This window comes from Crocuta crocuta, unplaced genomic scaffold, assembly GCF_008692635.1.
Source record: "Crocuta crocuta isolate KB4526 unplaced genomic scaffold, BGI_CrCroc_1.0 scaffold19, whole genome shotgun sequence".
Classification (NCBI taxonomy): domain Eukaryota; kingdom Metazoa; phylum Chordata; class Mammalia; order Carnivora; family Hyaenidae; genus Crocuta; species Crocuta crocuta.
This window is the reverse complement of record NW_027551565.1, coordinates 2088335-2116170: the sequence shown is the minus strand read 5'-3', so window position 1 is coordinate 2116170 and position 27836 is coordinate 2088335. Positions and strand designations below refer to the sequence as shown.

Here is a 27836-nt window from a genome sequence, read left to right as displayed (position 1 = left end):
GGCAATGAGAAACCAAGCCCTCTGGCTGGCTGCCAGGCCCCTGCTCCAGGGCAGGCTGGACGCCTTCTCCCTCCAGAGCCAAAAGGAATCTTTTCATCCACCTGAGACGTCTTTCCACATTCAAGGCTAAATTAAGTAGTACCTGAGAGTGGCTACTTGGATATAGAAGGTCATGACCAGGCCAGGGGCTTTCAGAGACTAAGGAGTGTGGAGAGATGTAACCAGAGAAAGAGAGGGAGAGAATGATATCAAAGGAGGCCCCATGGAGACCAGCAAAGGGCAGAGTACAGAATATTAGGGTAGAATAAACACACCAGAGCAAAAGATCACACAGAAAGAAACAAGAAAGGAAAGGAGAGGTTGAGGGTGGGAAAGGAAAGGAAATACGGAGGATATTAATAGTAAATAAATTTTCTAATTCAAACAGCAACCTTATCAGTAAACTTAAGTAAACCCACTGAAACGCTCACCCTCCCCCGCCCCCGGAAGGGAGGAAAAAAATGCATGGAAAGCATATATTTATACCTATAGTTTTAAAAACAGACCTGCTTTTTGCAGTTTGCACATTTATGCTAAGAGAATCTGAAATATTATCGAGTTTATCATGTCCCTTCAAGTGTTCCTCTTGCTTCTATGTGTAGAAAACAAAAAGAAAATAGTATAGCAGCCTCTAACACCTGGTTCCTACGTGCTATCCTAAATGAAAAAAGAATTAAAATGGTACAGGCCTCTTCTATATTGTAACCCGTATCTCATACTGGTAGCTCTGGCTGAGGACAACTGGGAACACATCAGAGCAACCCTCCTCCACATGTCTCTTCTGACTTCACTTGAGCTTTCTTCTTCCTCACGGATTTAAATTTTTTATTCAACTATGTTGGCAGTAAGTAGAACTGCAAAAGTAGTTTAATGAAAAACTAAGAACTGGATTCAACTTGGGGTGCTTGATTTCTATAATCTAACCAGTTCACAGAAGTGTTCAAGTCTGCCACGGCAGATTCTAGACTCTAAGAAGTATGATGCATGCTATGATCTTCAGTATTTTAAGTATATAAAAATTACATCAAATTAAATAACAGAACTGAGCTGAAATCTATTTTTTTAATGTTCATTTATTTTTGAGAGAGAGACAAAGCATGAGTGGGGAAGGAGCAGAGAGAAGGAGACACAGAATCTGAAGCAGGCCCAGGCTCTGAGCTGTCAGCACAGAGCCCGACGCTTGGCTCAAACTCATGAACCGTGAGATCATGACCTAAGACCTCCGATGCTTAACAGACTGAGCCACCCAGGTGGTGGCTCCCCAAATCTATAATCTTAACATAAGTTAAAAAATATAAATATGTATGTAGCTTATCAAATGGTGAATGCAGAGAATTCATTAATGTTATAACAGTTTTACATCCATCCTTATAGATTCTATTTATATATGTGTATTTACTGCTGTAATCAGTACTGAAACTCTTCACTCGTGATCTTTCTAATGCATATAGTCTGCATATTCAAATGCGATGGAATTGACAATTGGCTAAAACTAATAAAGAACAGTACAAGAGACTACATCTATGGAAATGATATTGTCTAGTTAGACCTAAAATGTAGTTTTTTTTTTAATATATTTTTTTTAATGTTTTATTTATTTCTAGGAGACAGAGAGAGAGACAGTGTGAGCAGGGGAGGGTCAGAGAGAGAGGGAGTCACAGACTGAAACAGGCTCCAGGCTCTGAGCTGGCAGTCAGCACAGAGCCCGACGCGGGGCTCGAACCCACGAACTGTGAGATCATGACCTAAGCGAAAGTCGGACGCTTAACCAACTAAGCCACCCAGGCACCCCTAAAATGTAGTTTTTGAAATTGATAAAAAGGTAAACTTCATAAAGTATAATAACAAAAGTTAATTAGTAGATACTCCATCTAAAATTCATGCCTGGATCCTTGTCAATACCTTGCAGGTCTGAGCTTCTTAGATGACTACCCTAAGAGGGAACAGGCAGGCTTTTAGCACTTAATTCCAGGCCTGCACTCACCATAGTTACAGGAGTCTTCACCTTGCAGAGAATTTTGTCCAGACATCCATAAACTTTGTACAATTATTCTTTGGCTTTTGACTTCACTGACTGATATAGGTTATGAGCCATGTTCTCTAAGTCCCAAACAGCTCTGGTATTGCCATTTATACAGAACCTATCTACAGAACAGAGCCGGCCCTATATCTGTGGAGGGAGCCAACATTAGTAACACCAGTTTCTCAGTTGACTAGATGACCATTTTCCATGGGGTATATTCTCAGGCCCTCCACGAGTTGATACTATTTCTAGATAAGATGGGGGCACATTCTTTCTCTGTTTCCCCACCAGCCAGGGAAACCAGAATGGGAGGGCCCTGAAAGACTGACTATCCAAAAAGGCTCAGAAATACAGCTAGTGAAAAATTAGATCAGGTATTTATAATCCAAGATCACTCTGGCTCCATAAAGCATTAATGTACATTGAATACTCATTTTGAGCTAAGACCTTTAAACTTGCTGGAGTTTACCCACTTGCTGAAAATCGGCTGGTTGTTCACGCCTTTTGGTGATTTCCTATTCACAGGCTTTTGTTATCAAGAGTTCAAGAGTGGGAAGGGAAAGAATTGCCAAGTAAAATTATACCATGGGACACAATCACTCTCAGGTCCTTTCCACAGACTTAACACAACCCCTACAGCCCCTGAATTACAAATGAGCTAGAGTTCTTTCACTGTAAATAACAGGAACGGCCGCTCCCCCAAGAGTATGTCTACAGTCCCTAAAATGAAAAATCTGCCCGAATCCAGAAATAGTGTCCTTATAACCAGGCCCGTAGGCTCTCTCCAGGGCCACCTCATCCACATCAGAAAGACCCTGAGAGATCACTCTACCTAAACTATGAGCTGCCACAGAACATAAGTCTAAAGGGTCAGAGATCTAAAAATAAATAAATAAAAACTAAAAAACAAAGTGCCAAACATCTGTGTAGCCAAAGATCAGATCAAGAGGAAGACAGTGTCACATTTTTTGGGAGGGGTGGGTAAATAGATAAAACACTATTTTAAAAAATGAAGAGGTAGAAGACAATGGCCCGTCTAATAAAATCATAGGCTTAATTTTAAAAATACGTCAACTAACGAGCCAGGGGCCTCCTAATTCATTTGTTCAAAAAACTGATCTCCTCTTGGATCTACTGTAATAATAATCCTGTACTACTCAGCAAAATTCTTGGAACTTAAGAAGCAGCAAACAGCCTCCTGGAGGTAAGCTCAGGTCAGCTAAGTCAAAAGCAAATTCAGATAAGGCAGGCCAGGGCTCGAGGCTTCTTCTCCTCTATGGCCTGTGTCACCTTCTACAGGCAGAGTCAGGATTCCTGAATGAACCCAAATTATTTCAATACAGACAGGAGGCTGAGAGTACAAACCACAAGCAGATAGGTAATAACATGTACAAGAATGAACCGCTGTCCTTTGTACAATTTAGGAGATAAGCACGCATTATTTCATCGTGGGCCAGCCAGCCCTCACTAGCTATCTACCCATGTCTGACCAACTCATGATGCAGAATTCTTGTCAGTCTTTAATTCTCAAACTCCTTCATTTATTTCTCAAACTACTGCTGCATCCAGTGCTCACCATGCACCAGAACTTGTAACACCTAAACCTTATCACAATCGTGCAAAGAGGCTGGCTCAATCCCTATTTTACAAATGAAACACCGAATCACAGAAAAGTTACATCATTAGCCCTAATAAGCAGTACAACCAGGATGCAAACCCAGTCCTGCCAGCCAGGGCCCCCCCCCCCNCACCCTCCCAGGGCTGCGGCATGTTCTTAACCATCCTTAACCAGCACGGCCCACTGCCTTCTAACACACTTTTGAATTCCTGACAGTTGTGATCTGCAGCGGTTCCTCCCCTAAACCACAGTCCTCTTCCTGAATGCCCCAGACACCTCGTCTCCCACTGGGTTCCCAGCTTCTGCTGCTGTTGAAAACTACACTGTCAGTGGGGTACCTGGCAACTTAACTCTTTCATTAATCCCCGCATGACTCCTGCTAAACACTCCTCTCTTTCACTTGCAGCTCTTACTAGCCTCATTCCGGTGGGCTGCTGAGCCCCGACTCTAACTCTAGCCCCCAGATGAGAAGCAGCAGCTCTCTTTATCTATCGATAATTAAGAGCAGAAGTTAGGAAAGGCATGAAAAGCTGACATAAAGTAGAAAGGATGAAAAGGAAACTGACTTTAGAAGAGAAGGGCAATTATCTAAAACTATTTAATAAAAGGTGAGCTGTTGTAAAAAGTAAAACATTTAATAGAATCCCGAGAAGCAGTGTTAACAGTGGTTAACAGGAAAGGGCCTGGAATTGGTGATAAAGTCAAAATGTATTTCAGCCTTAACTGGCATGTTGAATGTTGTAAGAAGAACCTACCTGGGGGGGGCACCTGGGGGGCTCAGTTAGTTAAGCTAAGTAAGTTAAGTTACTTTGGCTCAGGTCATGATCTCATGGTTCTTGAGTTCAAGCCCCATATAGGGCTCTGTGCTGACAGCTCAGAGCCTGGAGACTGCTCCAGATTCTGTCTCTCTCTTTGTCCTTCCCCTGCTCACACTCGGTCTGTCTGTCCGTCTGTCTCTCTCTCTCTCCAAAATAAATGAACATGGGGCACCTGGGTGGCTCAGTCGGTTAAGCATCCGACTTCAGCTTAGGTCATGATCTCACAATTTGTGGGTTCGAGCCCCACATTGGGCTCTGTGCTGACAGCTCAGAGCCTGGAGCCTGCTTCAAATTCCATGTCTCCCTCTCTCTCTCTCTCTGCCTCTCCCCTGCTCATGCTTTGCCTCTGTTTCTTAATAATAAATGTTTTAAAAAATTTTAAAAATTTAAAAAATAAATGAACATTAGGGGTGCCTGGGTGGATCAGTTGGTTAAGCATCCAACTTCGGCTCACAGTTCATGTGTTCAAGCCCCACATTCAGACTCTGTGCTGACAGCTCGAAGCCTGGAGCCTGCTTCAAATTCTGTGTCTCCCTCTTTAGCTCTCTCTGGTCATGCTCTGTCTCTCTCTCTCTCAAAAATAAACAAACATTAAAAAAATTTCTTTCTTAATGAACATTAAAAAAAATTTAAAAAGAACCGACCACTTCTGTGATTCAAAACATTGTTTGAAAGAACTTATTCAGCTTTAGATTTTAAGTTTTAAAGTGAAAAACAAAGACAAACTAATGATTGACAACAGTGAGTTGGGTAACAGAACCAAACATCCACTTATTTGATGAAACAGAATATGGGCTTTAAAAATAGCTCTTGTGGAAGAAAGTTTAATGACGTGAAAAGTCATTCAAAACATGGTTAAGAGAAAAAAAAAAGAGTTACAAAACAGCAGGTCTAAAGACATGAAGCAATATTTATAATAATATTGTTAGAGGGAAAATATGGGTAACAAGACAATATTGAACTATTGAGCTTTTGCTTAAAAGAAAAAACTCTATACATAAACATTTTTTAAAAAGGTCTGTGAAGTTCTATATCAAAATGTCAATAGTGATGGGGAAGGGGAGAGATTTCAACTAATTTTTATTTTCTTCCTCTTGTCTACTGGTACTTTTTGACTCCTGTATAGTAAATAACATGTTTTGGCTTTGTAGTTAAAGCTTCATTTTTAGTGAAGGCTAAAATATGTTTCAAAGTCCTCTCTCGCAAAGAATAAAGTACGGCAGGCAAATGGAATTGTTCAAAGGTGCCAATAATACCTGCATTTCTTTGTTGTCGCCCACAAGGAAAGCTAGAGACACAGCAGGTGACCACTAGCAGATAAAAGTGAAGTAGCTAAGGGACAGGGAGGCAACAAGAAAGCAAGATTTCAGTCAGGACCAAACCACACAGTGGCTTCTGAGGCAGTGATGAAAGTGAGTGAGGACAGGCAGGTGTGCAGGTGTGACAGCAGTAACTGGACTGGGTCGAGGTGGTAACAGCACGAGCTCCTCTGACTCATACTGAAGGCGCGAGTCAACAAGGGCTGACGAAGGCAGAACAGGGCTGAGGGGCTCCTCTCACAGGACAGGAAAGCTGCCGTGTGTGCAGGCAGTGCCAACATCTCAGTGGCTCTTTCACTTTTGTCTGTTGTTTTTGTCAAGTGGCAGATGGAGGGGGAACGATCAACTCCAAAACAGTAAGTTACTTAAAACAACACTGGCAATAAAGTTAATTTCCTAGACTTGCCATAAAAATCTAACCGGAGCGAAACCTGTTCTGGAAAATTGGGTAAGAAGGTGGAGTAACTGACGTTTTACATTCGATGTAAAGCACGCAGTGGTTTCCTCGGACAGGGACAGTCTCACTGTTTGCAGGAGATCTGAGACACAGACACAGAACTACCACTGCTGTTCTTCCACTTACCCGTATGTCAAACGCCATTCAAGCCGTATTTCATACTTCCGCTCCTCTTCTTTCCTACTCTTCTGCCCACCTAGTTTTAGTCATATTCTCTAGAGAAAACTTCCCTGCCCTTTATGGCTCTCTACAATATCTATCTGGGTCATTCCTTTTGGCATCATGGCCTACATTCTTTCAGAAACATCCCTTAGATGTTTCATTTCTACTGTCTTCTGAACCGGCTTCTAAGTTCCTGCAGTGCAGGTACTGGGATCTAGGCTTGCTTTGTTTGCTCCGTCCACTACAATACAGTGTTAATAGCAATGGATTTCAGAACCAGTGTTTTCCAAACTCCAAGTGAATGACACGGTAAAGTTCATGTACTTCTGGTCAACATCTATTTCAATGGAACAAAACAGAAAGCGACAGAAAATACCACTGTGTAATGCAAGTATTGAGGATAACTTCTAACTTTAGTTTGCACATACACACACACACACGATTACAAAGTAAAACGGATTTCTCATTAGGCTCAGCCTCTGACAGGAGTATGTTTGCAACATCGACTCCACCATGGGTAAATTTGCAGTAGATACGTGAGCCATGTTGCTGAGCAGTCTCACAGACCCCTACAGGGAAAGCTGTTCCATTCACAACCTCCACAAAATAAATGACCCAAGGCGGCGACATTTAGCACCATCATGCATCGTGGAGGCCAAAGCTGATTGGAAAAGATCTAATTAGGCACCTTGGGCCAAACAACAATAAATGTTTAAGTCGGGGGAAAGTGCTGAGCTGATATGATCCGATAGGATTCTCTCTCAAGAAACTGAACTGAGTAGTTATACATGGAAGCTGAAAGGGTAACGTCAGGTGGGGGAGGCCCATCCCTGGTGACCTCAAGTCTAAGTTAGGAGAACTCAGACACCGAGTGTGCAGAAACTCTTGGGAGAAAAGACAGGCACAGTAAAATGGGACAGCAGGTTCCTGACAAGAAGTGAGTCGACAGGTAGATAGTTGCTGAGTCACATTATCGGCCAAGTACCAGAGGTAAATATAGTAATATAGTTCCTGCTCTTCCAGAGCCCTGCGTACATGTATCCATGATAACGGGGCCCCTGAGAGGCTCTGTTCTAGGAAATCTCAAGACCCTAACAAAAATAGAAGGAAACTATATTAACATCTCACAGTCTCAGCCGCCTTGAAACAAAGTAGAGAGACAGCACTGCCCTCATGGTATTGTCCTAAGGACTACATCAACTATAGTGAAATGACACAGGACAATCCCCAGTGCATGGTAAGTCCTCTGCAAATATTTGGTCAATAATTTAACTGCATGAAAAACAACTTAATATCCTAATGGTCAAATGGCAGGCAGGTCCCAGAGCTACAGCTCTGCTGCAAGTCAGCCACTGCACTGCCTGCTCACACTGAGGCCTTGAGCCCGTGTGGCTAGAAGGGCTCCCGGTTGTTCAGTTTAGCAAACAACAATCACACTCCTCTGCCTATCACCACCAGAAAGAGAGTTTCCTGCCACTTGAAAATGGGAACCACTCCGTTTTTGTGTTATTGCAGTTGGGTGGGCGGCACTGTTTCTCTCCCACACCAAAAGGGAAAATAATCTGCAATTTCCTTTCACTGCCAACACTACTTTTGTAGAGGCTGTCCGTTGGCTTTATAATCTTCCATCGCTTCAAATAATAGATATTCAGATAATGAGCACCAGAATAATCCTAAAACATCAGAGTACAGACTAAAGTAGAAAATCCAGAGACTATCAGTAGTTTGGAAAAATCAATAAAACCTGAGAAAACAAATTTTTAAGCCCAAGTTCCATAGCTAAAGATTCAACAGTAATTTTATAAGTAATGACTTCTTGCATCATCACGGAGACAAAGCACTCAGTAGACGTGGCCTTGAGGAAAGAGTTCCATCATAGACTAAAGGAAGAGACACCACAAGGGCACATCTTAAGATTGAGACAGTAAATGCAAGATTCTGATAGATAATTTCCACAATCCAAGGCTCAGTATTCAGAACTCCTCAAAGTAACTGAGCCTTCCCTCCTTTTACCTAGTTGCACTAATTATTTCTACAGAATGCTACTGTTCTCGCATGCACCCCATTTTCCTCCCCAAAAAAATACCAAATGAAAAATTAGGTTGCAATTGAATTTGATTTCCTAGTATGCAAGTACCCACCATGGGCTAACTTAGTTCTAAACAGGAAGAAGCCAAGTCTCCCCAATGCATCAAAGACATGTATTAAATCCAGGGTGTAGCCGAACAACCATCAATAATTTTTTTTAATAAAAATTAAATATAGCCTCCAAGCGGTCCCTAAATAGGAGACTTCCTCATTGTTTTCATGGCTGAGTAACTTCTACTATTTTCACTTCTGGGGTTAGTTTTCTGCATTTATTCCTTCATTTATACATTCATTCATAAGTTTATCCAATAGTGACTACAAGCCTACTATAAGTCATGTGTGGGTTTATGTGCTAGTGATATAGCAGAAAACAAAAGGGACAAAAGCCTCTGCCATCACGTGTCTTTTATTCTAGCAGAATAGATGGGCAATAACCAAAACAGTAAATGACACAGTACGTTAGAGGGGTAAGTGTCAAAGAGAAGATAAGAAATTTTAAGAGGGAGGGAGAAGGTAAGGGAGAAAGCCCTGTGGCTCTCTGGAAGAAAGTTACTATCGGCTGGGCAGACAACAAATGCAAAGGCCCTGGGTCAGAGTATGTCTTTTATTTGAGGAACATCAGCAGACTGAGCAATGAGCAAGGTGGCGGAAGCAGGAGATGAGTCCAGAAAGGTAAGTAGGCCAGATCACACAGCCTCACTGGCTACTGTAAGACTCTGGGTGAGAACACTTCAGGGTTCAGAACAAAAAGTATCTCAACATATTTTAACAGGATCACAAACAATATAATTATATACTCCTACATGGAGGAGAGATATCCCAGTAGATGCAGGAGTTGAGCTGGGAAGCAATGAGGATAATCTACTTCTACGCTGGACAGGGTAGAGTGGCAGAGTAGCTCTATTCTGAAGGTAAAGGCAATGGGCTTTGCAACAAATTTGAAGAAGGTTATGGGAGAAAGAGAAGAATGAGCAATGATTGCAAGGTTTTTGACACTGGCAAGTAGAAAGAGGGAGTTGCTGTTTGATGAGAAAAGAATAAAAAAAATAAATCAGAAGTGAACTTTTGGACAGGTTAACTTTGAGATGCCAATTTGATATCAGAAAGGAAGTGGGATAACCTTCTCTGAAATTCAGCGAAAGGTCCAGTCCAGAAACAGACACTTGTAGTCATCAGAACATGTGATGTATTGGGGCGNAAAAAAAAAAAAAAAAAAAAAAGAATATGTGATGTATTTAAATCTACAAGATCAGATTAGATCACCAAATGAGTACAGATAAGAGGCCCAAAGATGGGGTCTAGGGAGCCTTCAACATTTAGAGATGGGAGGAGTGAGGAAGAGCCCTCCAAGCAAAGCAAGAGGCTCCAACTGCACCAATTTTATTTTAACTCCTCTTACCCACCCCAGAGGGTCCCTGTACAGGACGATTTCTCCGCCTGAGACACCTCAATCTTATGCCTGTCCCTCACCACCAACTCCACTCAGACACCTACATGGACACGTCACTGACGGCAGCTCCCTTCCTTTGCCACTATCTATCGGCTGACAGCACCTTGCCCAGACAAGTGCCCTCCCCCACAGGACCTCAGAGCATCATGAACTCGTCCTTCATGACACTAATACAGCTGTAATTCTGTCATTTCTCTGTGGGATTATTTGAGATTTGTCTCACCATGAAAAGTGTCTGTAAGGACATGAATGCGAGGCAGAATCTGTTTTGCTCTAACTCCGAGGGTCTAGCACAGGGCCTGGAATACAGCAGCCTCTCCATAAAGACTAAATGAATGAAGGAATCACTCATCAATCCCTCTCATTGGTTTTCTGCTCAATGAAATAATAAGACCTTCTTTGTACTGGGTCCCAAGTCTAGGTTCCTGGTTGAAATGCCTTTTTGTAGTTATGCCAAGCAAAATTTAATATCCCTCTGCTCATCAACTCCCACTTTCTTGGAGCACCTGTCTCTTGTGTTCTGCCTCCCTAGGGGCACGGTGCACACACACCCACATTTCACATCCCATTGTTCTCTCAGGAGAATCAAGAACATAAACACTGGCATATCTACTACTCAATTGCCCTTTCATTACTCAGCTACAGCTGGAGCCGTTCATACAGCCATATATATTCCTCAGAAAGAGTTATACAGCTCAAGTTCCAACTCTGCTATAATTCAGAAAAAGGAAAACTTCTAAAGGTGATAGGAACAACATGAAAACTGTACTCAATATATAGACAGCTCAAGTAAGGTACTCCCAGTATTTAGAGATTAAAGTCAAGAAAAAAATATTCTCAAACTGAAATTTAAAAAAAAACAAACAAAAATTATAAACAAGTATTTACATGTATACTTGTGTATGCATTTTTCTAAAGATCCATGCCTCAAAGTTTTATTATATTCTCAATGCATGTATAACCGCCCAAAAGGAAAGATGGAAAAACAGATATCCATTGTATAGAATAACACAGCAACTAGAAATAACAGTGAAGATCATCATGTATACACACGAAATGATTTATAAAATGTCATTCAGAAAAAAAGCAAAATTGTGAACTTTGTGCAGTATATATTTAAGTAAACACATGTGATCTTTATATTTCCCTTAAATGTATATGTGTGGATTTTGAGAAGAATGTTACCACATTAAGAACAGCACTGCCTGGGGCGCCCAGGTGGCTTGGTCCGTTAAGCGTCCGACTTTCGCTTGGGTCATGATTTCGCGGTTCGGGGGTTCGAGCCCCGCGTCAGGCTCTGTGCTGACTGCCAGCTCAGAGCCTGGAGCCTGTTTCAGAGTCTGTGACTCCCTCTCTCTCTGACCCTCCCCTGCTCACGCTGTCTCTCTCTCTCTCTCCTAGAAATAAATAAAAAATTAAAAAAAAAAAAATTAAAAAAAAAAAAAAAAAAGAACAGCACTGCCTGGGCACCTGGGTGGCTCAGTGGGCTAAGCGTCCAACTTTGGCTCAAGCCATGATCTCACAATTTGTGGGTTCGAGCCCCACATCAGGCTCTGTGCTGACAGCTTAGAGACCGGAGACTGCTTCAAATTCTGTGTCTCCCCTCTCTCTCTGACCCTCCCCAGTTGTTCTCTATCTTTCTCTCAAAAGTAAATAAACATTGCAAACATTAAAAAAGAAAAAAGAACAGCATTACCAATAGAGAAGGGGAAAGAGACTGGGATTGCGAATAGGACAAGAGATTTTAGTCTTACCTGAAATGTTTGAATTTTTTTGCGTGAAGAATGTATTGTGTGTTGCTTATATAAGTCAAAATTAACTTTTAAAAATGTTAAGAGAACCCCATAATCTAATTGTGGTCAAATGGCAGGAGCATATAGAGCCTGGTCCCTGGCTCAGCGCAGGCCCCCAGCTCCAGGCCCCCCAGCTAGAATAGGATCTCTGCTTGGGTGTCAGTTCCAGGCACATGGACCTTTATTTCTGTTTATAAAGATACAAACATTCCAGGAGACCTACTGCCAATTTAAAAGCGTGGACAAGTAGATATGTAAAGCCCGGACTGTTTCCACTATGAGCACTAAATGCAAGCCAGACATGAAAAATGAGCCCTTTTTTTTGTTGTTGTTGTTCTATTTTTTGTTTAAAACAAAAGATAGGTGTGGTAAAAGGCATCAGTCATCATCTAAGGTAAAAAAATAATTTTATGAGACTGCTGTGTTGCAAAATGCAAATGGAAAATTATATGACTGAAGATTATTTTAAGCAGCAAGTCACTGAACTGAAAATTAATTCAGAGAAGTGTGAAAATGTAAGGAAAAAGAATGCAATTTTCTAGGACCTCTAAGTGCATTAAGCATTTCTGCAAACAGGATGATATTCAGGTTTATCACATCTACTGAGCTCTGATTTTTAGGAGAAAACAGGTCTCTCACCATGAACACAGTATAAAGTCCGAAAGAGTAAGTCCTGTCAGATAAAACTGCTAAGTCTCCAAAGTGTCCGTTATATAGCCAACTGAATGAAATTATATGTATATAAAATCACCGTTTTTCAAATCATCTTTTCTCATTTGGCAGTTCCCAAAAGGCGTCCAGCAGCAAACTTTGTGTGCCTTAAGATCAGAGCCAGGACTCAGAGACAGAGGTCCTAACATCTGATCTCCCGTTAAGCCATCAGCCACACTACGCACAGCTGAAGGAACACTGATGAAAACAGAAAACCAGTTCCTCACTAGAGAGTTTAGCATTTTTGAACAACCTAAAGGGATACTCAAAATGATTTAAGATTACTGATAAAGCCCCATGTCAGCAAGTGCAAATGAAGAGTACAGCAGAGGATGACTATATTAGGTGTTGGATTCCAGCAGAAAGTCGGCCTGCGTGCTTGTTTTTGCCTGTGGAGTCTGAACACCCTTTTCAAAGGTACCTGGCATGTCAAGGTGAAGGAAGTTACACAAACACGCCCCATGGCAAATACACAGGGTCGGGGCACAGCTGGCGAGGGTGGCTTTGGTGCTGTCGCCGATCTTGACAGAGCAAACAATGATTTCACAACCATCGTTTTTTAGTACACGCACACTGTGTGATCCTGGGGAAGGGCGGGGTGGTTGTGATGAAAAACGAAAAGACGCCAGTCAAGATCTACCTTTTACTTCCGGTAATACTGTACATGCTTCCAGGATCCCAGTAAAGGATGAGCTTTAGGGAAATCCTGAACCTCACACTGCATCCAGGACTCAGCTGGCTACACACCTGGCACTAACCGTAACATGCACTCAGTGTTCTATCCCAGACTAATAACATTAGTCCCAGACTAATATTAATAACACCCCAGACTAATCATCAATATTTCTCTCCAAACCCATAGGCTTTTCCCAGGGATCCTAGAACTGTTGGCTTAGTCCTCATGCTGCCATTTTAGGGGAGTCGCTGGGCAGCACAACTGTGGGTGGCAGATCCCTGGCAGATCTGGTCCCTGGGCACAGATCCCTAGAAGTCAAAAATGACTTCCCCCACTCAAAACCTCAAATCCTTTGCACCTCAAAACCGGGAACCATAATGATTCAAAATTGTTTCTCATATAGAAGTGTTCTCAAAGAGCAGCACAAAGTTATATTACCTGACATGCAGACATTCTATATCCACCTACTTTGTATCTACTCAGAGATCTGCCTACATTGACAACCAAGTGAATGAAGAGTAAGCCTGTCACTGTCTTATGAAATTCAGGAGCCCAGGTTATATTCCCGACTACAGGAGAAAGGCCACCTCGGCCTGGAGAACCTGCTGGCAGAGCCACCGTTGCTGAGCACATCACCATCAAGTCACGTTAACGTGACTAGAGAAGTCAGTGGCAGCTACACTCTCCATCCCACTGAGGTCCAATTAAATGTCTCTTACGCAGTTCTAATTCTCCCTTATTGCTAGATAATCACAACCCAATTGTTAAACCTGTCCCCAACAATGTAAATGGGGACACTTGTCACCTGTGTGATTGTCCAATAGAACCAAAGGAGACACATAAACAAGCACACTAAGATACTACACTATGGACTGAAGGCTTCAAGAGCGATGCAGTAACCATAAATTACTGCCAACTGCTGCACTTCCGAAGAGCCTTTGCATATTGAATGCTCCTTACAGTCAACTGATAAGGAGAGTTTCATCATCCCAGGAGGCAGGCTGGTGTTTGCAACAAAGAAATTTTTAGAAAATAAAACAACTAACAACAGCCAATGCACACAGGAGCTCACACCACACCCCTCCCAAGTAGAAAGTCAAGGTAGATGCCAAACTGAGACCTAACCTTTTGCCAGAAAACCCCTTGTCCTACTCTCTTTCTGGGGTCAAGGCCTTAGTCAAAGAAGAGGTTTGTATTGAAGTGATATATGCAAGGGGCACCTGGGTGCCTCAGTTGGTTGGTTAAGCATCCGACCTCAGCTCAGGTCATGACCCCATGGCCCACATTGGGCTCTGTGCTGACAGCTCAGAGTCTGGAGCCTGCTTCGGATTCTGTGTCTCCCTCTTTCTCTCTCTACCTTTCCTGCTCTCTCTCTTTCTCTCACTCTCTCTCTTAAAAATAAACATTAAAACTTTTTTTAAATAAAGCGATATATGCAAAATAAAATGGGGGGGTTATCCTACTAATTTAGCACATTAAAGGGAAGCATGGAAAGAGCAGATGTTTTCTGACATCCACCCTAAGCACTGTAGCCCCTCTAGAAGGATTAGGGCAAGAGGTCAAACAGAAATGGAGGCGCTGATCTCTTACGGAAACATCCCGACATTGTTCATAATTCACAAAGCTTCCTCTCTTTAGGGTCCTAACGGTGACTTGGACATACCAACTGCTTGGCTTCTAAAAAATTAATGTCTACTTTCTGCTGCTGAAATATCTACTTTGCTAAAAGCCAGAGCTGCTTGCCTCTCCTTAGTGGGTAGAAAACCCACGTGGGAAGGACAGAAGAGGACTTCAGAGCCGCGCTTATTCTGGGAAGGCAGAAAGGAGAAAAGTGCTGGAGATGAGAGTAGTTAACTAGATCTGCCTTAAGAAAGAGAGATCTGGATGTTAAAATGATAACATTTGTTCCGTGTGGGTGGCAAGTACCCAGAAATCTATTACACATACTTATTTTCAAGTTTTTTCTGCATGTTTCGAGTACTTTATAATAGAAAACTAAAGTAAAACATTTTAAGTGTGAAAAGGAGACACACAAAGTATAAAGGAAATGCAGGCTGGTGCCTAAGAATGGGAAGCGGCAAAGTCCAACTCTGCTTTGATTGAATGTGATTGCCAAGCAACACAATAAATAGACACAAGCCTCTTGGAAACACTAAAATCCAAGATAACACACACTAAAGTTAGAACCCACCTTACAGTTTAACATTTTATCACCAGGTCGTCTTTTGATATCGGTCTTGTTAACAAAAGGCACATCGATTTATTTTTGGCCAAATGAAACGCATGCCTATATTTGAAGCTGTACAGAGTATGTACTGGAGTATTACTTTAATATGCATCTGCAAATCTAGATGAAAGCCAAATTTCAGGGGGCGGAAGTACGGCAGCTTGATCTTCAGCACTGAAGCTAGGTTGGATCAGAGTGTGAGTGATATGGAAACACACATTTCTGTTTGGCGTGCAGAGAATAGCAGCAAGATTGAGGCCCATGCTAACAAATGCAGCTGCCACCACAGAAGAACAACTCAAAAAATCCACAGCTTTCTTTTTGAGGATCCTCGACCAAATGGTCCACACCAACAGTGGGATGACAGCCATTTAGAGTCAGCATGGCCTCTCCGGGCCTGTCACCAGTTTCTCCACATATGTGTTTGGGGATTTAATATCATGAGATCATTAGATTAGGGTGTAAGGCTGCCAACATGTCAGTTCTGTGGATGGGTGTGACCACCTGACCACATGTGAAAATCACAGAAATATCACAAAAGTTCCTGTCTCCAAGAGGAGACAAGATTGGCCCAAAAATACTTTGTTAGCTTCGCACATCGTTTTTCTAAAACTTGAATTAGGATAACACTCACTTAAAAACTCTGAATTTCTTCATTCTCTTTTCGAAACCTCAGAAGGTCTGGCGACCCAGGGCTGCCGTGAGCTAAGTGGCCGCTGCTCAGGTTCTATCAAGTCTGTTCACCACAGTCCCCATCGGGTCTCAGCCTCCACACTCACCAGCATCCCTTGTACCACTAATTGCCCTGCCCCCACAGACACTGCAGTGTGTGGAATAATACTAAGGGAGCCACACCTTGGAAGCACTGGAAATGAATAAATTCTCCTTAGAACAGAATTAGGGGCTGGGCGGAAGCTAGGGAGAAAGGGCTAGTTTTCTAGAATTCTGAATTTCAACAGAGAGTAGAAGAGGGGAGGAAGAACCCGACCAGAAGTCATCCTCAATCGTTGCCAAACATCCATTCCCATGTTTATGAGCTCCAACTTCTACAACTCCTTTTCTTATACTGGTGCGATCCCTAAATACATGATATTCTCGATGCTGAACAATGCTCATTTCAGCTTAAGAGGGAATCGCTTCTGCTCCCACACTGCCTAAGGGACTCACAGAGGTGTACTGGCTTGTTTTTTGATGCAATGCTCCCACCACTCAAGCCAGCCATGGGAATTCCTTTCTACTTGGTAATGCATCAGATGCCCACAGATGCTGCACCCAAACTCATATCGAGTAAACTAAGCAGCACACTGTGACATTTGTTAAGCCAGGAGGAAGAGAAATTATGGCTATAAACAAAAGATGTTTGATGCAGAGAGGAGAAATTACTCATCGACACAAAATAAGTGTCAGACAGGCTCACACAAAAGATGCACAGAGGGATATGGAACAGAATGCCATTCATTAATCAACTGCAAGAACATATAAGTGTGTCTATATCAAAGGAAATTTCCAAGGAAGAATTGTCATTAACTCCCTATTGTGCAGAGATACACATGCATGTATCTCTATATATAGCCATAATTAGGATAAAGTTCAAGATAGATTAAGTTACCTCTACATATATACTATATAAAGAAAAAGAAAAAGAAAAGATACTGAGCAGGAATAGCTTCCAGAGTATAATATATCAGCGTCAAGGCACTTTATTTTATCAAAACCTGATTTTCCTGATTGAAAGTGTTAAAGTCCATGTTCTCACCAGTGCCTGAAGAGTTTCAAGAAACATTTCACAATCTAAAGAGAAGAGGAGTCTTTCTCTTTTGGGTTACAGGATCACTGGCAGAAAAAGTTAAAACCGCATCCAGACCTAATTTCCACAACTTGGTTTTTTCATGCCACAGATCGGAAAGAAAAAGGTAAACACTCACCGCAGAAAGCTGGCTCCATGTGGATCTCAGTGGCTTGTGGTGAATCACAATTTTTTCATCTGACTTCTGTTCTTTGGGCTCCGACTCTTCATCAGAGTCAATGTCAAGAGCCTTTTCTTTGTAATTCTGATACAGGACAGCGTTTTCTGGAAGAAATACAAACCCTACAGGTCACGAATTGCCCCTGTCTTTATGCTACTTGTTCTAAACCAACATCCATATTTATACAAGGTTTGGGCTCCCATTTAATAAGCAACAAGGAAACAAATGAATTTCATCACAGAAGAATAGTTACCAAAAAGTGATTTTCTCACTCAAACAGCTCTGTCCCTAATTCATCTACAGGACAGTGGGAGGGATCCGTATGTGAAATACCAATGGAAGCAAACTTCCCATGTTTCTGTCTACCACCCCTAGAGGAGAGCCAAGCCTGTTAATGTGCTGTTTTTTAGGTTAAACTGAATTCTTATCCTACCTTTCCTTCAAAGCCCATCACCATTCGTTTACCTATTTAACCAACATTTATTGTATATCTACAATGTGTCAAGGGCTGGGAGTAAATGGAAAATAAAAGAAACTTCTTGTGTCCTCATGAGCTAAAAATAGTTAGAGAAAAATATTCCAAGTCACTCGCTCACTTATTCATTCAACTAATATTTAGAAAACGCCTCCTGGATGCCAACAACTGCGAGGCACTAGGGATACAACCATGAACAAAAAAGATAAAAATCTCAGTCTTTGTAAGCGGACATCAGAGTGAGCGGAGAATGACAATAAATAAATAAGTACCTTTTATGGTATGTCAGATGCTGCTAAGTGTCATGGAGAAAAGTAAAACTGGGAAAGGAGGAAGCATTAACGAGGAGGGTATGTAGATTTTAAACAGCATACTTAGGAAGACTTCACCAAGGTGACATTTAAGCAAAGATCTAAAAATGGTGAGAAAGCAAGACACATTACAGCTGGTGAAAAAACACCCCATCAGAGGGAAGAGCAAGTACAAAGGTCCTAGAACAGGAGTCTGTTCGGGATGGCTCTATGTGTGGGGACCAGCAAGCAGGCCTGTATGACTGGAATGGGGTGAGAGAAGGGAGAAAGCTTAAGGGATGACGGTAGGGGATGAAGAGAGGGTAGATCATGTAGACCCTTGCCTCAAAGCCATTGAAAGGACTCTGGTTTTCATTCTGAGGGAGAAGGCAAGTCATTGTAGGGTTGAGGACAAAATAATCTTGCACACATACGGGCCTATAAACTGAACGATTTCTAGATGGATGCTCAAAGAACAGACCCTCAACAGGGTGTGACCTGCACAGGGGTTGTGGGGGGCAGTCAGACAGGTGGGAAAAATCTAAGATCTGAAAACTGAGAAGTTTCAGAGCTAAAGGAAAAGGTATATGCAAAAGCCCTGAGGCAAAAAGAAACATGATACCGTAGAAGAACAGAAAAGTCAACGTGTAGAATATGGGTGTCTACTGGGCAAAGGGGGCAAGGTGGGTTTAGGGAGATGAGCCAGATAGTCTAAATCGAGCAAAGATTTGCAGGCAATGTTAAAGAACTGGATTTATTCCCAACTACAAAACAACTGAACTTCTTCCACACTGCAAAGACTGTATTCTAGCCCGATTACAAAGGGAATCCATGGAAAGGAAAAGATTTGATTATATTGTTGGAGCGAACTACTGACTGCATAGAGAACTAATTAGGATGCTATGGAAGAATGGAGACGGGCTATTGAGGATGGCCTGGAAATGGGGGTCAGAGAGAGGGAGGTAGTAAGGATGTTTCTTACATCTGCAGGTCCCAACAGCTGCACCGCAGGGGATGGGAACACCTGAAGAGATGTCGCTTTAGAGAGAAAGATCATGAATTTGATTTGGCACTTACTGAGTTTGAAATGCCTTTCCCACGTCCGAAGAAGGCAGATTCTGCCTCCTCATCAACTACTGCGTGTTCTATATGCACCATGACTAAAGTCACACTGGAGTCGATGCAAGGTTTTACTGTTCTCTGATGGGTTTGCATATGTCAAAGAGATTATGAGGGTAAAGACTGGGTCACCACACCTCTGTAGTGTTCTTTAAAGAATTTAGAGGCTGGCACAAAATATATGTGTACACTGTCGATAAGATGACTCATTCGTTCTCACAACAACAAAGGCAATAGTATTATCAGCCTCATTTCACATATGAGGACACTGAGGCTTGTTGAGGTTAAAATGCTTGCTCAACGTCACTCAACTGATGAACAAAAACTATAGAATGGGAACCCAGGTCTCCGGCTGGGAGGTTCTTACCACTCTTCTGCACCTCATCCTAAGCTACATTCTTCTTAGTCATTAACTCTAAGAATCCTGTAATCCTCATATACATATATGTGAAAAAAATTCCTAGGCTATCATATTTGAGAAGAGATAAAAGAGTGCACAGAAACAGCTCCTTATAAAAGGAAACAACACACAACTATTAATAAAAATAAAAAGGTTCTGTCCTCGGACTTAAAAAAAAAAACAAAAACAAAACAAAAGCTCAACATTTTTAACCCTTTAAGACAAAGGTCCCAGAATCAATGTCAAATTCTAAAAGATGCAAACCATCTCTCCAAATGCCTATTGGGTAGATGCTGTTTAGTTACTTCATGGTCATAAACTGATTCAAGAGGAAGCAAAATGGACTCAGGACCAGTTATCTGCCCTCGTACTGGCTATGTGATGGTGGGCAAGATACTAAACCTCTCCAAGCTCCCCGTTTCCTCAATTATAGAATCAGGGAGATGAATTTGTCCAAACCAGCTACAATATCATATATTTTACATATTCGTTGCACCTAAGACTGGTGCAATGAATTACATTTTCATAACTGGTCATGTTTCAATGCTCTAAGGGAATGGGTTTTTATAAGAATTACAGAGGGACATATTTTGTAATCACCTAAGATTATGTATTTTATATCTCTGGGTGATATTTTACATTAGATTTACTGATAGAGAGGCATCCCCTTTTCATTACTCTTGAAAGATTAGAAAATCTTAACATTTCAAAGTATGACAGAAAACAACTACCTTTACCTCCACCATGTTCCTCCAGCTCTAGAGAGCTGGGGGATGGGGGCTGTTTGCTTTGTGCTCTTCCACTTGGTTGACACTTGACCCATCTGTATATACAAAGTCCTCTAATCTGATTAGGGTTTGAACACCTGGCTAAAGCAGCTTTTGTTTTTTTGATCCTTCACAAAAATACTATACGGGTTACAAATTCTTAGGTATAGGTTTGTAGCAGCCAGGAGAGTTAGATTTCCCCCAAGCTGAAACTTGATAAGCAAACAGGAAGTCGGTAATGATATACTAAAATGTGGAAATGGGGGGAAAGAATATTAAGTCAAAGGAAATAGGACTTAAGATTTAAACGCCAAACTCGGGATTTTTAACTAAAAAAACGAGAGCCAGCTCTTAGTCTTTGTCCATCTTTTGAGGGAGGTGGAGATGGAGCCAAGGTAGATAAGAATTAAAAATCCAGGACATTGGCTAACAAAGTTATCAGCTTACAAAGAATGCCGTTAATTCCATTCACTGCTGGTATTACTGGATGAAAATTTAGCTTAGTGCAGAGATTTGTACTGTATAATTTGGGAAGAAGCTGGACATTTTTCTCATTTTAAGTGTTTTTGTTACTGCAGTTGGATTTCAACTTATAATTGATATTCCACATTGAAACAGCAATAAAAGTCTGGAAAATCAAATGCTTACCTTCCCCATCAAATGTTCCTTGTCCTTTCAGCATTTTTTTCTAAGAAACAAGAAAAGCGAAAAAGGGAAAAAGCAAAGCATACTATGTATGAATGAGCCAAACAGAAAATACATCTATTTTAAGAAAATTACTTCTTTTGTTGTTATAATTCATTAGATTTCCATGAGCATACAGCAGATGATCCTTTGAGCAGCTCACTCATCTGACTACTACAATTCAGTAAAATGGTGAAATAAAATGTACAACATCCCACAGGCCCCAGCAAAGCAGCTTGAGAATCTTCAAATGACCAGCAAGCAGCTCATTTCACTACTGGTGATTCACCATCACTGTTAAACTGAATTGTGCTATACTTGCAGAGCTGGGGGTGGGGGATAAAAAGCACCTAAAATGTTATGTAATTTCTTTAAGGCCGTGAGGTCGAAAATAAAATGGCCTTACTTGTCTATTACATATTGGCATTTGTATGAACTGGTTCCACTTCTCTCATTAATCAAGAAAAGTTGTAGCTGCCAAAAAGAATTTCTGCTGAAATCTGTCTTGTTTCTGGAGAGAGCAGCACATACACACTCCAAAACTTCCTTCTTTAGTTTGCCCTATCTCTTTATGTCACATTTGGCAGTATTTTAACCTATGCAATTTCTAGGCCTTTATCGGGGAGCAATACTACAGAGTTCACTTGAATCTGAAGTTCTGAGCTGCTAACTTGTTAAATTCTCTCAAGAATAAATGGACACAACATGGGAATAAAATACAACCACAGACAGTGGTGAGAGACAAGCAACAACAAAATGACAAACACTTGCATCTTTTGTGATTCCGGCAATTAACTTTAAAATTCACATTTGACCTGAATGGCATTTAGTACGTTATCGCTTCTCCAAAAGTAACTCAGTAATTAACATAAATCACTTTCAATAATTAAAATAATCAATACGATCAAAAGAAATGGGTAGTTTCCTGTATCAGCTGGGATGAATCAGCAACCCCTAATAGACACCTGTAAACAAGCACCAGACATTTTGACCATTCGGTCAAGAGTACCACGCCCGCTCTCCACCCCCTGTTCAGCTGCCTGTATTCAAAGTGTTCAGGACTCACTCAGCCCAAACCTAATTTGCTGCATTTCTTTTTCACATTTCTCCCCCACATTCTGCCATTCTGCCCGAGTTTAGAAAGTTAAAACGGTGATAAGAGCTTGACTTCCTCCCACAAAGCTGCATTAACCTGGCTGTGACTGCCTGCAACAGAATGGCCAAGAGACAGATGTCTCCTCAACACCACAGATCTGATCAGCAAGAGTTTTAAAAGAGAACAATAACTTCTGGTTTCCTCTGTGCCCCTCCTCCCTACCCCCAACACCTTCGCTTTCGGCTTGGTGAATGCCTGGCTTAGTGAGTGACACTCCTGCTCACCCTTACTTTTATCCTTCCCAGACTGGAAAACTTCTCCTTGTCTTCCATCACCGCTTTCAGAACGGGCTGGGACATTCTGTTCTTCTTCTTTGAAGTGGTAGGACTGTCAAAATCAAAGCCACTGACCACCGCCCGGCGATAGGACGTGGACCGCAAGCCTCTCCGCAGAGACCCAGGACTGTCCACGTCGTTCTCCGCCTCGCCCTCATCCTCTGCGGGGCCCAGGGGCGCTCCGAGGCCCTCCACCATGCTGCGTACCTTGAGGAGTCTCCTGTGGGGCTCCACATTCTGACTGTTGGATTTACTTATTTTAATTTCCGAGGCCAGGTTCTTCGGAATGATTTGCTGCTTCCCCACTTTGAGGGCGGCAGGGCTGTTTGTGCTCAAAACCACTGAAGGGTTCTCTGGGAGCTCGTTCTCCCGTGAGGGCAGCCTTTGGAGGGGGAGTTTTGGTTCCAAAGATCTTTTCTGGGGCGCAGGAGAGAGTTTTGAGGGTCCCGGCTCAGGGTCCTTAGTCGTCTGGCCGGATTGCGGACCAGAGCCGGGGGAGTCGACGTCAGGGATGAGCCCGTTTGCAGCAGGCAAAAGCAGGGGGCTGGTGGTCAATCCGGTCAGGTCTCCCTCCCGGCCACAGCAGGCGGGCGAGTTAGGAGTCCGCTGGGGGCGCAGCGGCTGCGGCATGGGCGAGGTCACCGTGCCATTCGCTGGGGATTTCGGGGAGCCCCCTGACAACGCTTTGGGAGGCTGGGGAGACTTGGGCCGTCGGAGCCGCGGAGAGACAGCTCTGTATTCCGGGGAAACGGTCCTCCCATTGATCACCACCCTCCGATGAGTACACAGCAACAGGGGGGTGCCCTGGACTGTCCTGCCCTCAGAAGCGGTGGGTACCTGGGTAGGAGTCTGCACGCCGGGGAGCGTCCCTCGGTCCTCCACTGGGAAATCCGTGATCAGCAACCCGCTGGGGCTCTGGTAGGACTGGGGCCTCGGCTTGCTCCGGCCCAGCAACTGAGGCTGCGGAGTTGACCGCCTCCGCCATAAAGGAGTTAAGCCGTTGCTAGAAAAATCCACATCACTCTCGCTGTCCATAGCGGAGACTCGGAGGTCAGCCCAGGACGGAACAGCACGCGCGGTTAGTTTTGCCTAAAGAGGAAAGAAGTCATGGAACTTTGCCTCCGGACAACCAGACACGCCTTGCAAACACACGCGCTCCGAGTCTGGCAGTCACCCGACTGCTGTGCGCGACACAACTGCGTGTCAATTATCCACCCTTTCTTGGGCAAAATCTGCGCCCACCTCGCTGCGTGGTCCGAGTCGGAAATCTGGGCTGTGCCCAGGCGGAATAATCCAATTACCTCCGCGTCTCTCCAGCGCCCAGAGACCACCCGCACGGAAAAAGCCCGCCACCAAGACGCAGGGTGCAAGCTGATGCACAGGAAACTTTGCGACGAGTTCAGCTTTCTGGGGAAACTCGCCGCGCGACGCTCCCCTCTGCCGCCGTCCAGCCGCCCAGCCCCGTCGTCGGTCCCTCTGGCTCAAGCCGCCCGGCTCCTAGGCAGATTTACCTTCGGGACTTTACAGAACCCAGGGCCAACGGGCGCCCACTGCCCCTTGGGTGGCCCGGGTCTCAGATCGAATCACAGCAGCGGGAGATCTGGAGACCGCAGCAGCAGATGCGAGCCATCGGCTCCGCCCTCAAACTTGGCCCCGCCCCCAGCCTTGGCCCCGCCCCACTTTTAGCCACTCTCAGACCCGCCTCTGTCAGCCAGAGCAAAGCCCGCCTTCCCGCCTTGGCGTTTGTTAGCTCCCCTCCCGTCTCTGTTTGAAACACATGAGCACACGTGGGCTGGGTGCCGAACTCCAGGGTTCCGGACCAGGAGCTGTGGGCGCGCTAGGTTGTTGCCAGGAACACAGCGTGAGAACGAGCGTGGGAGCCAAACGGAGTTGCAATTTAGAAAGCCCTGGGGCAGGATTTGGGGGAGGGGTGGTTTAGGGGGTCTGGTCCTCCGCAGCAGAGTAGGGTTTGTGAAATGCGTGTGCTGGGATGTGCCGCTCTGAACGCTGAGAGCCAGTGCCCTCGCGGCATTCGGGTGGTCTTAAAACACAAATCTGATGGCCTCGCTCCCCTGCTTAAAATATAATATAGATTAATAGATATGCTTGCTTCTGCTTATTTACGGAAGAATGTGTACCAGCAGCTCGGGGGAGGGGAACTGGGTGGCTAGGAAGCTGGAGGGAGTTTTCATTCAATAATCTTGGTTCTTTTATGCTTTGAATCGTGAATTTTACCAATTAAAAATAAATGCGATTTAAATTACAAAAAATATATTGGTTTCCAAACATACATAAAAAATTTAAAATCCTCCATGACCTACGAGCCCTGCATGACCTGCATACCTCTGCTACGAGTCTTTTCTCTCAACAGTCTGCTTCACTATTCGTAGGCCACACCCTCTTCAAGTTTGACCGCCTAAGAACCTGCCCTTTTGCTTTTCCTTGACCTTCTGACCTGTACTTCTGTCAGAGAGGACTTCCCTGACTGACCCCTCCTGAATCAGATCACGGCCCTGCTTATTTTCCCAGCCACCTGTTCTCTTCCTCTTCTACACTTCATGACAAGGTGCATATATACATTTATTTTTGTCTTTACGTTTATTATGTTTTGTCTTCTTTAGATTAAGCTTTAACAAGGCAGGAGCCACGTTACTTGTCCTTCTGTATTCCAGGCACATAATGGGCACATAGTATTTGCTAAATGAATGAGCCAGAGAAATGGAGGCAGGACAGTGGCCATCCCTCCAGAGTGCTCCCTTGCCAAATAGAAAGTTGGTTGTAACCTGGCCAAGATTCTGCTATGTCTGAAGAATAAGGCAAACTTGAGAGGACAAATGACCATAAGATCTATATAATCAAGTCTATCAGCAAGACATACGGGCTGCTCTCCACGTTCTCTTCCAGCATTCATGCATCCAGCCAGGATATGGAGAGTATCCACTGTATGCGAGTTAAGTTCCTTCTTTTTGCCCTAGATCCATTGAATGTGATGACCAAAACTCTTGAGAGGCAAGCTCTGGGTTGTGAGATGAAGCAGGATGTTTTTCGTGTTCTATGCTATTCTGTATTACCAAATGCTAGATATTGAATATATATTCCTTTGACTGGAGATATTTCTGTAAACAAGAAATGGTATCAAGAAATTTAAAAAATTGTAATTTGTTTTTATTTAAACTTTAGTTAAATTTTCTTTTTGTGTCTTAAATTCCACATGAGTGAAATCATACAGTATTTGTCTGTTTGTTTTATTTCACTTAGCAGAATACATTCTAAGTCCATCCACATTGTTGCAAATGGCAAGATTTCGTCCTTCTTGATGGCTGAGTAATATTCCAGTGTGTGCGTGCGTGCACGCGTGCACGTGCACACACTCACACACACTACATTTTCTTTGTCCATTCATCAGTTGATGGACATTAGGGCTCATTCCATAGTTTAGCTATTGTTGATGATGCTGCTATAAACATTGGGGTGCATATACCCCTTGGAATCTCTATTTTTGTATCCTTTTGGTAAATACTTAATAGTGCAAATGCTGGATCAAAGGATATTTCTATTTTTAGTCTCTTAAGGAACCTCCAGACTGTTCTCCAAGGTGGCTGCCACTGTTTACATTCTCACCAGCCATATAAGAGGGCTCCCCTTTCTCCACATCCTCGCCAACACCTGTTGTTTGTGTTAATCTTAGCCACTTTGACAGGTGTGAGGTGGTAACTCATTGTGGTTTTGATTTGTATTTCTCCAATAAGGAGTGATGTTGACTGTCTTTTCATAGTATCTCTTAGCCATCTGGATGTCATCTTCTGAAACATTTATTCATGTCTTCTGCCCATTTCTTTAAGTGTTTATTTTTGAAACAGAGAGATCCGGGAAGGGGCAGAGAGAGAGGGGAACAGAGGATCTGAAGGGGGCTCTGTGCTGACAGCACAGAGGGTTCAGACTCAGGAACTGTGAAATCATGACCTGAGCCAAAGTCAGACACTTAACCGACTGAGCTAACTAGGCACTCCTGCCCACTCCTTAACTGGGCTATTTGTTTTTTGGATATTGAGTTTAGTCAGTTCTCTATACACTTTGGATACTAACCCTTTATCAGATATGTTGTTTGCCAATATCTTCTCCCATTCTGTCGGTAGCCTTTTAATCTATTTGATGGCTTCCTTCACCCTGCAGCCCCTTTTTATCTTGATGAAGTCCCTGTAGCTCATGCTTGCTTTTATTTCCCTTGCCTTCGGCAACGGCAACGTGTCTAGTAAGAAGTTGCTGCAGCCAAGGTCAAAGAGTTTGTTGCCTGTTTTCTCCTCTAGGATTTTGATAGTTTCCTGTTTCACATTGAAGCCTTTCATCCATTTTGAACTTATTTGTGTGTATGGTGTAAGAAAGTGGTCCAGTTTCATTCTTCTGTATGTCACCATCTAGTTTACCTGGCACCATTTGTTGAAGAGACCATTTTATTTTTCCATTGGATATTCTTTCCTGTTTTGTCAAAATTAGCGGACCATATAGTTGTGGGTCTACCCCTGGGTTTTCTGTTTTGTTCCATTGATCTATGGGTCTGTTTTTGTGCCAGTACCATGCTGTCTTGATGACTACAATTTTATAATATAGCTTGAAACCCAGAATCATGAGGTCTCCAGTTTTTCTTTCTTCAGAATTGCTTTGTCTATTCAGGGTCTTTTGTGGCTCCACACAAGTTTTAGGATTGTTTGTTCCAGTAAAAAAAAAAATAAAAATAAAAATAAAAATTAAGAAATTTAAAGAAGAAATACAGCTGATTACACAATCATACATACCCACTTTTTAATGCGGAATATTTTCCATACTAACATATATTACTTTTTATATTGGAAAAGTATAATTTTAAAATGCTCAACGAATGATAAAATGTTACCTAATTCAGAATGCAATCTGTGATTTATGTTAACAAGTTATAAATCATGGTATGAGAAGCAAGCTCTCCTTCAACCTATGCTGTGTCTGCAAACAAGTGTAGCAGTGAATTGTGAAGAAATTACAGGGTCTTCCTATCTCATTTCCAGGCAACAGCCTCATTCCCACCGAAACGACAGAAGACACCAAACTCCATTCCTTCAACGGAGGTATTTGGAAATTCACAGACATACTGCCTGTGTTAGCCTCCATTCAATTTATCATATCCAAATCAAAGAGAACTTCAATTGTATGCACCACCAGGAAAGAGTTGCCAGTTAAACTACACAGCATATAATCATATAGGATTTTTATTTTACTACTTTTAGACTTGGACATAGATTTTTTTTATAGTAAGATGCGTATATAAAAAAGAAGTCTAAGCAACATAAA

At 42.7% G+C, this 27836-nt stretch overlaps 1 protein-coding gene across 1 annotated transcript in view; it reads right to left on the bottom strand.

Moving 5' to 3' along the window:
- ARHGEF26 (Rho guanine nucleotide exchange factor 26) overlaps nt 1–23555 on the bottom strand; it is a 123685-nt gene extending 100130 nt beyond the window's left edge. The window contains exons 1-3 of the mRNA XM_077750130.1: nt 22470–23555; nt 21048–21087; nt 17307–17452 (exon numbers count right to left, since the gene is read on the bottom strand). Of these exons, the coding sequence (XP_077606256.1) occupies nt 17307–17452; nt 21048–21087; nt 22470–23549 (1266 nt within the window). The 5' untranslated portion in view covers nt 23550–23555. The remainder of the gene's footprint in view (nt 1–17306; nt 17453–21047; nt 21088–22469) is intronic.
- Between the last annotated feature and the right edge of the window lie 4281 nt (nt 23556–27836).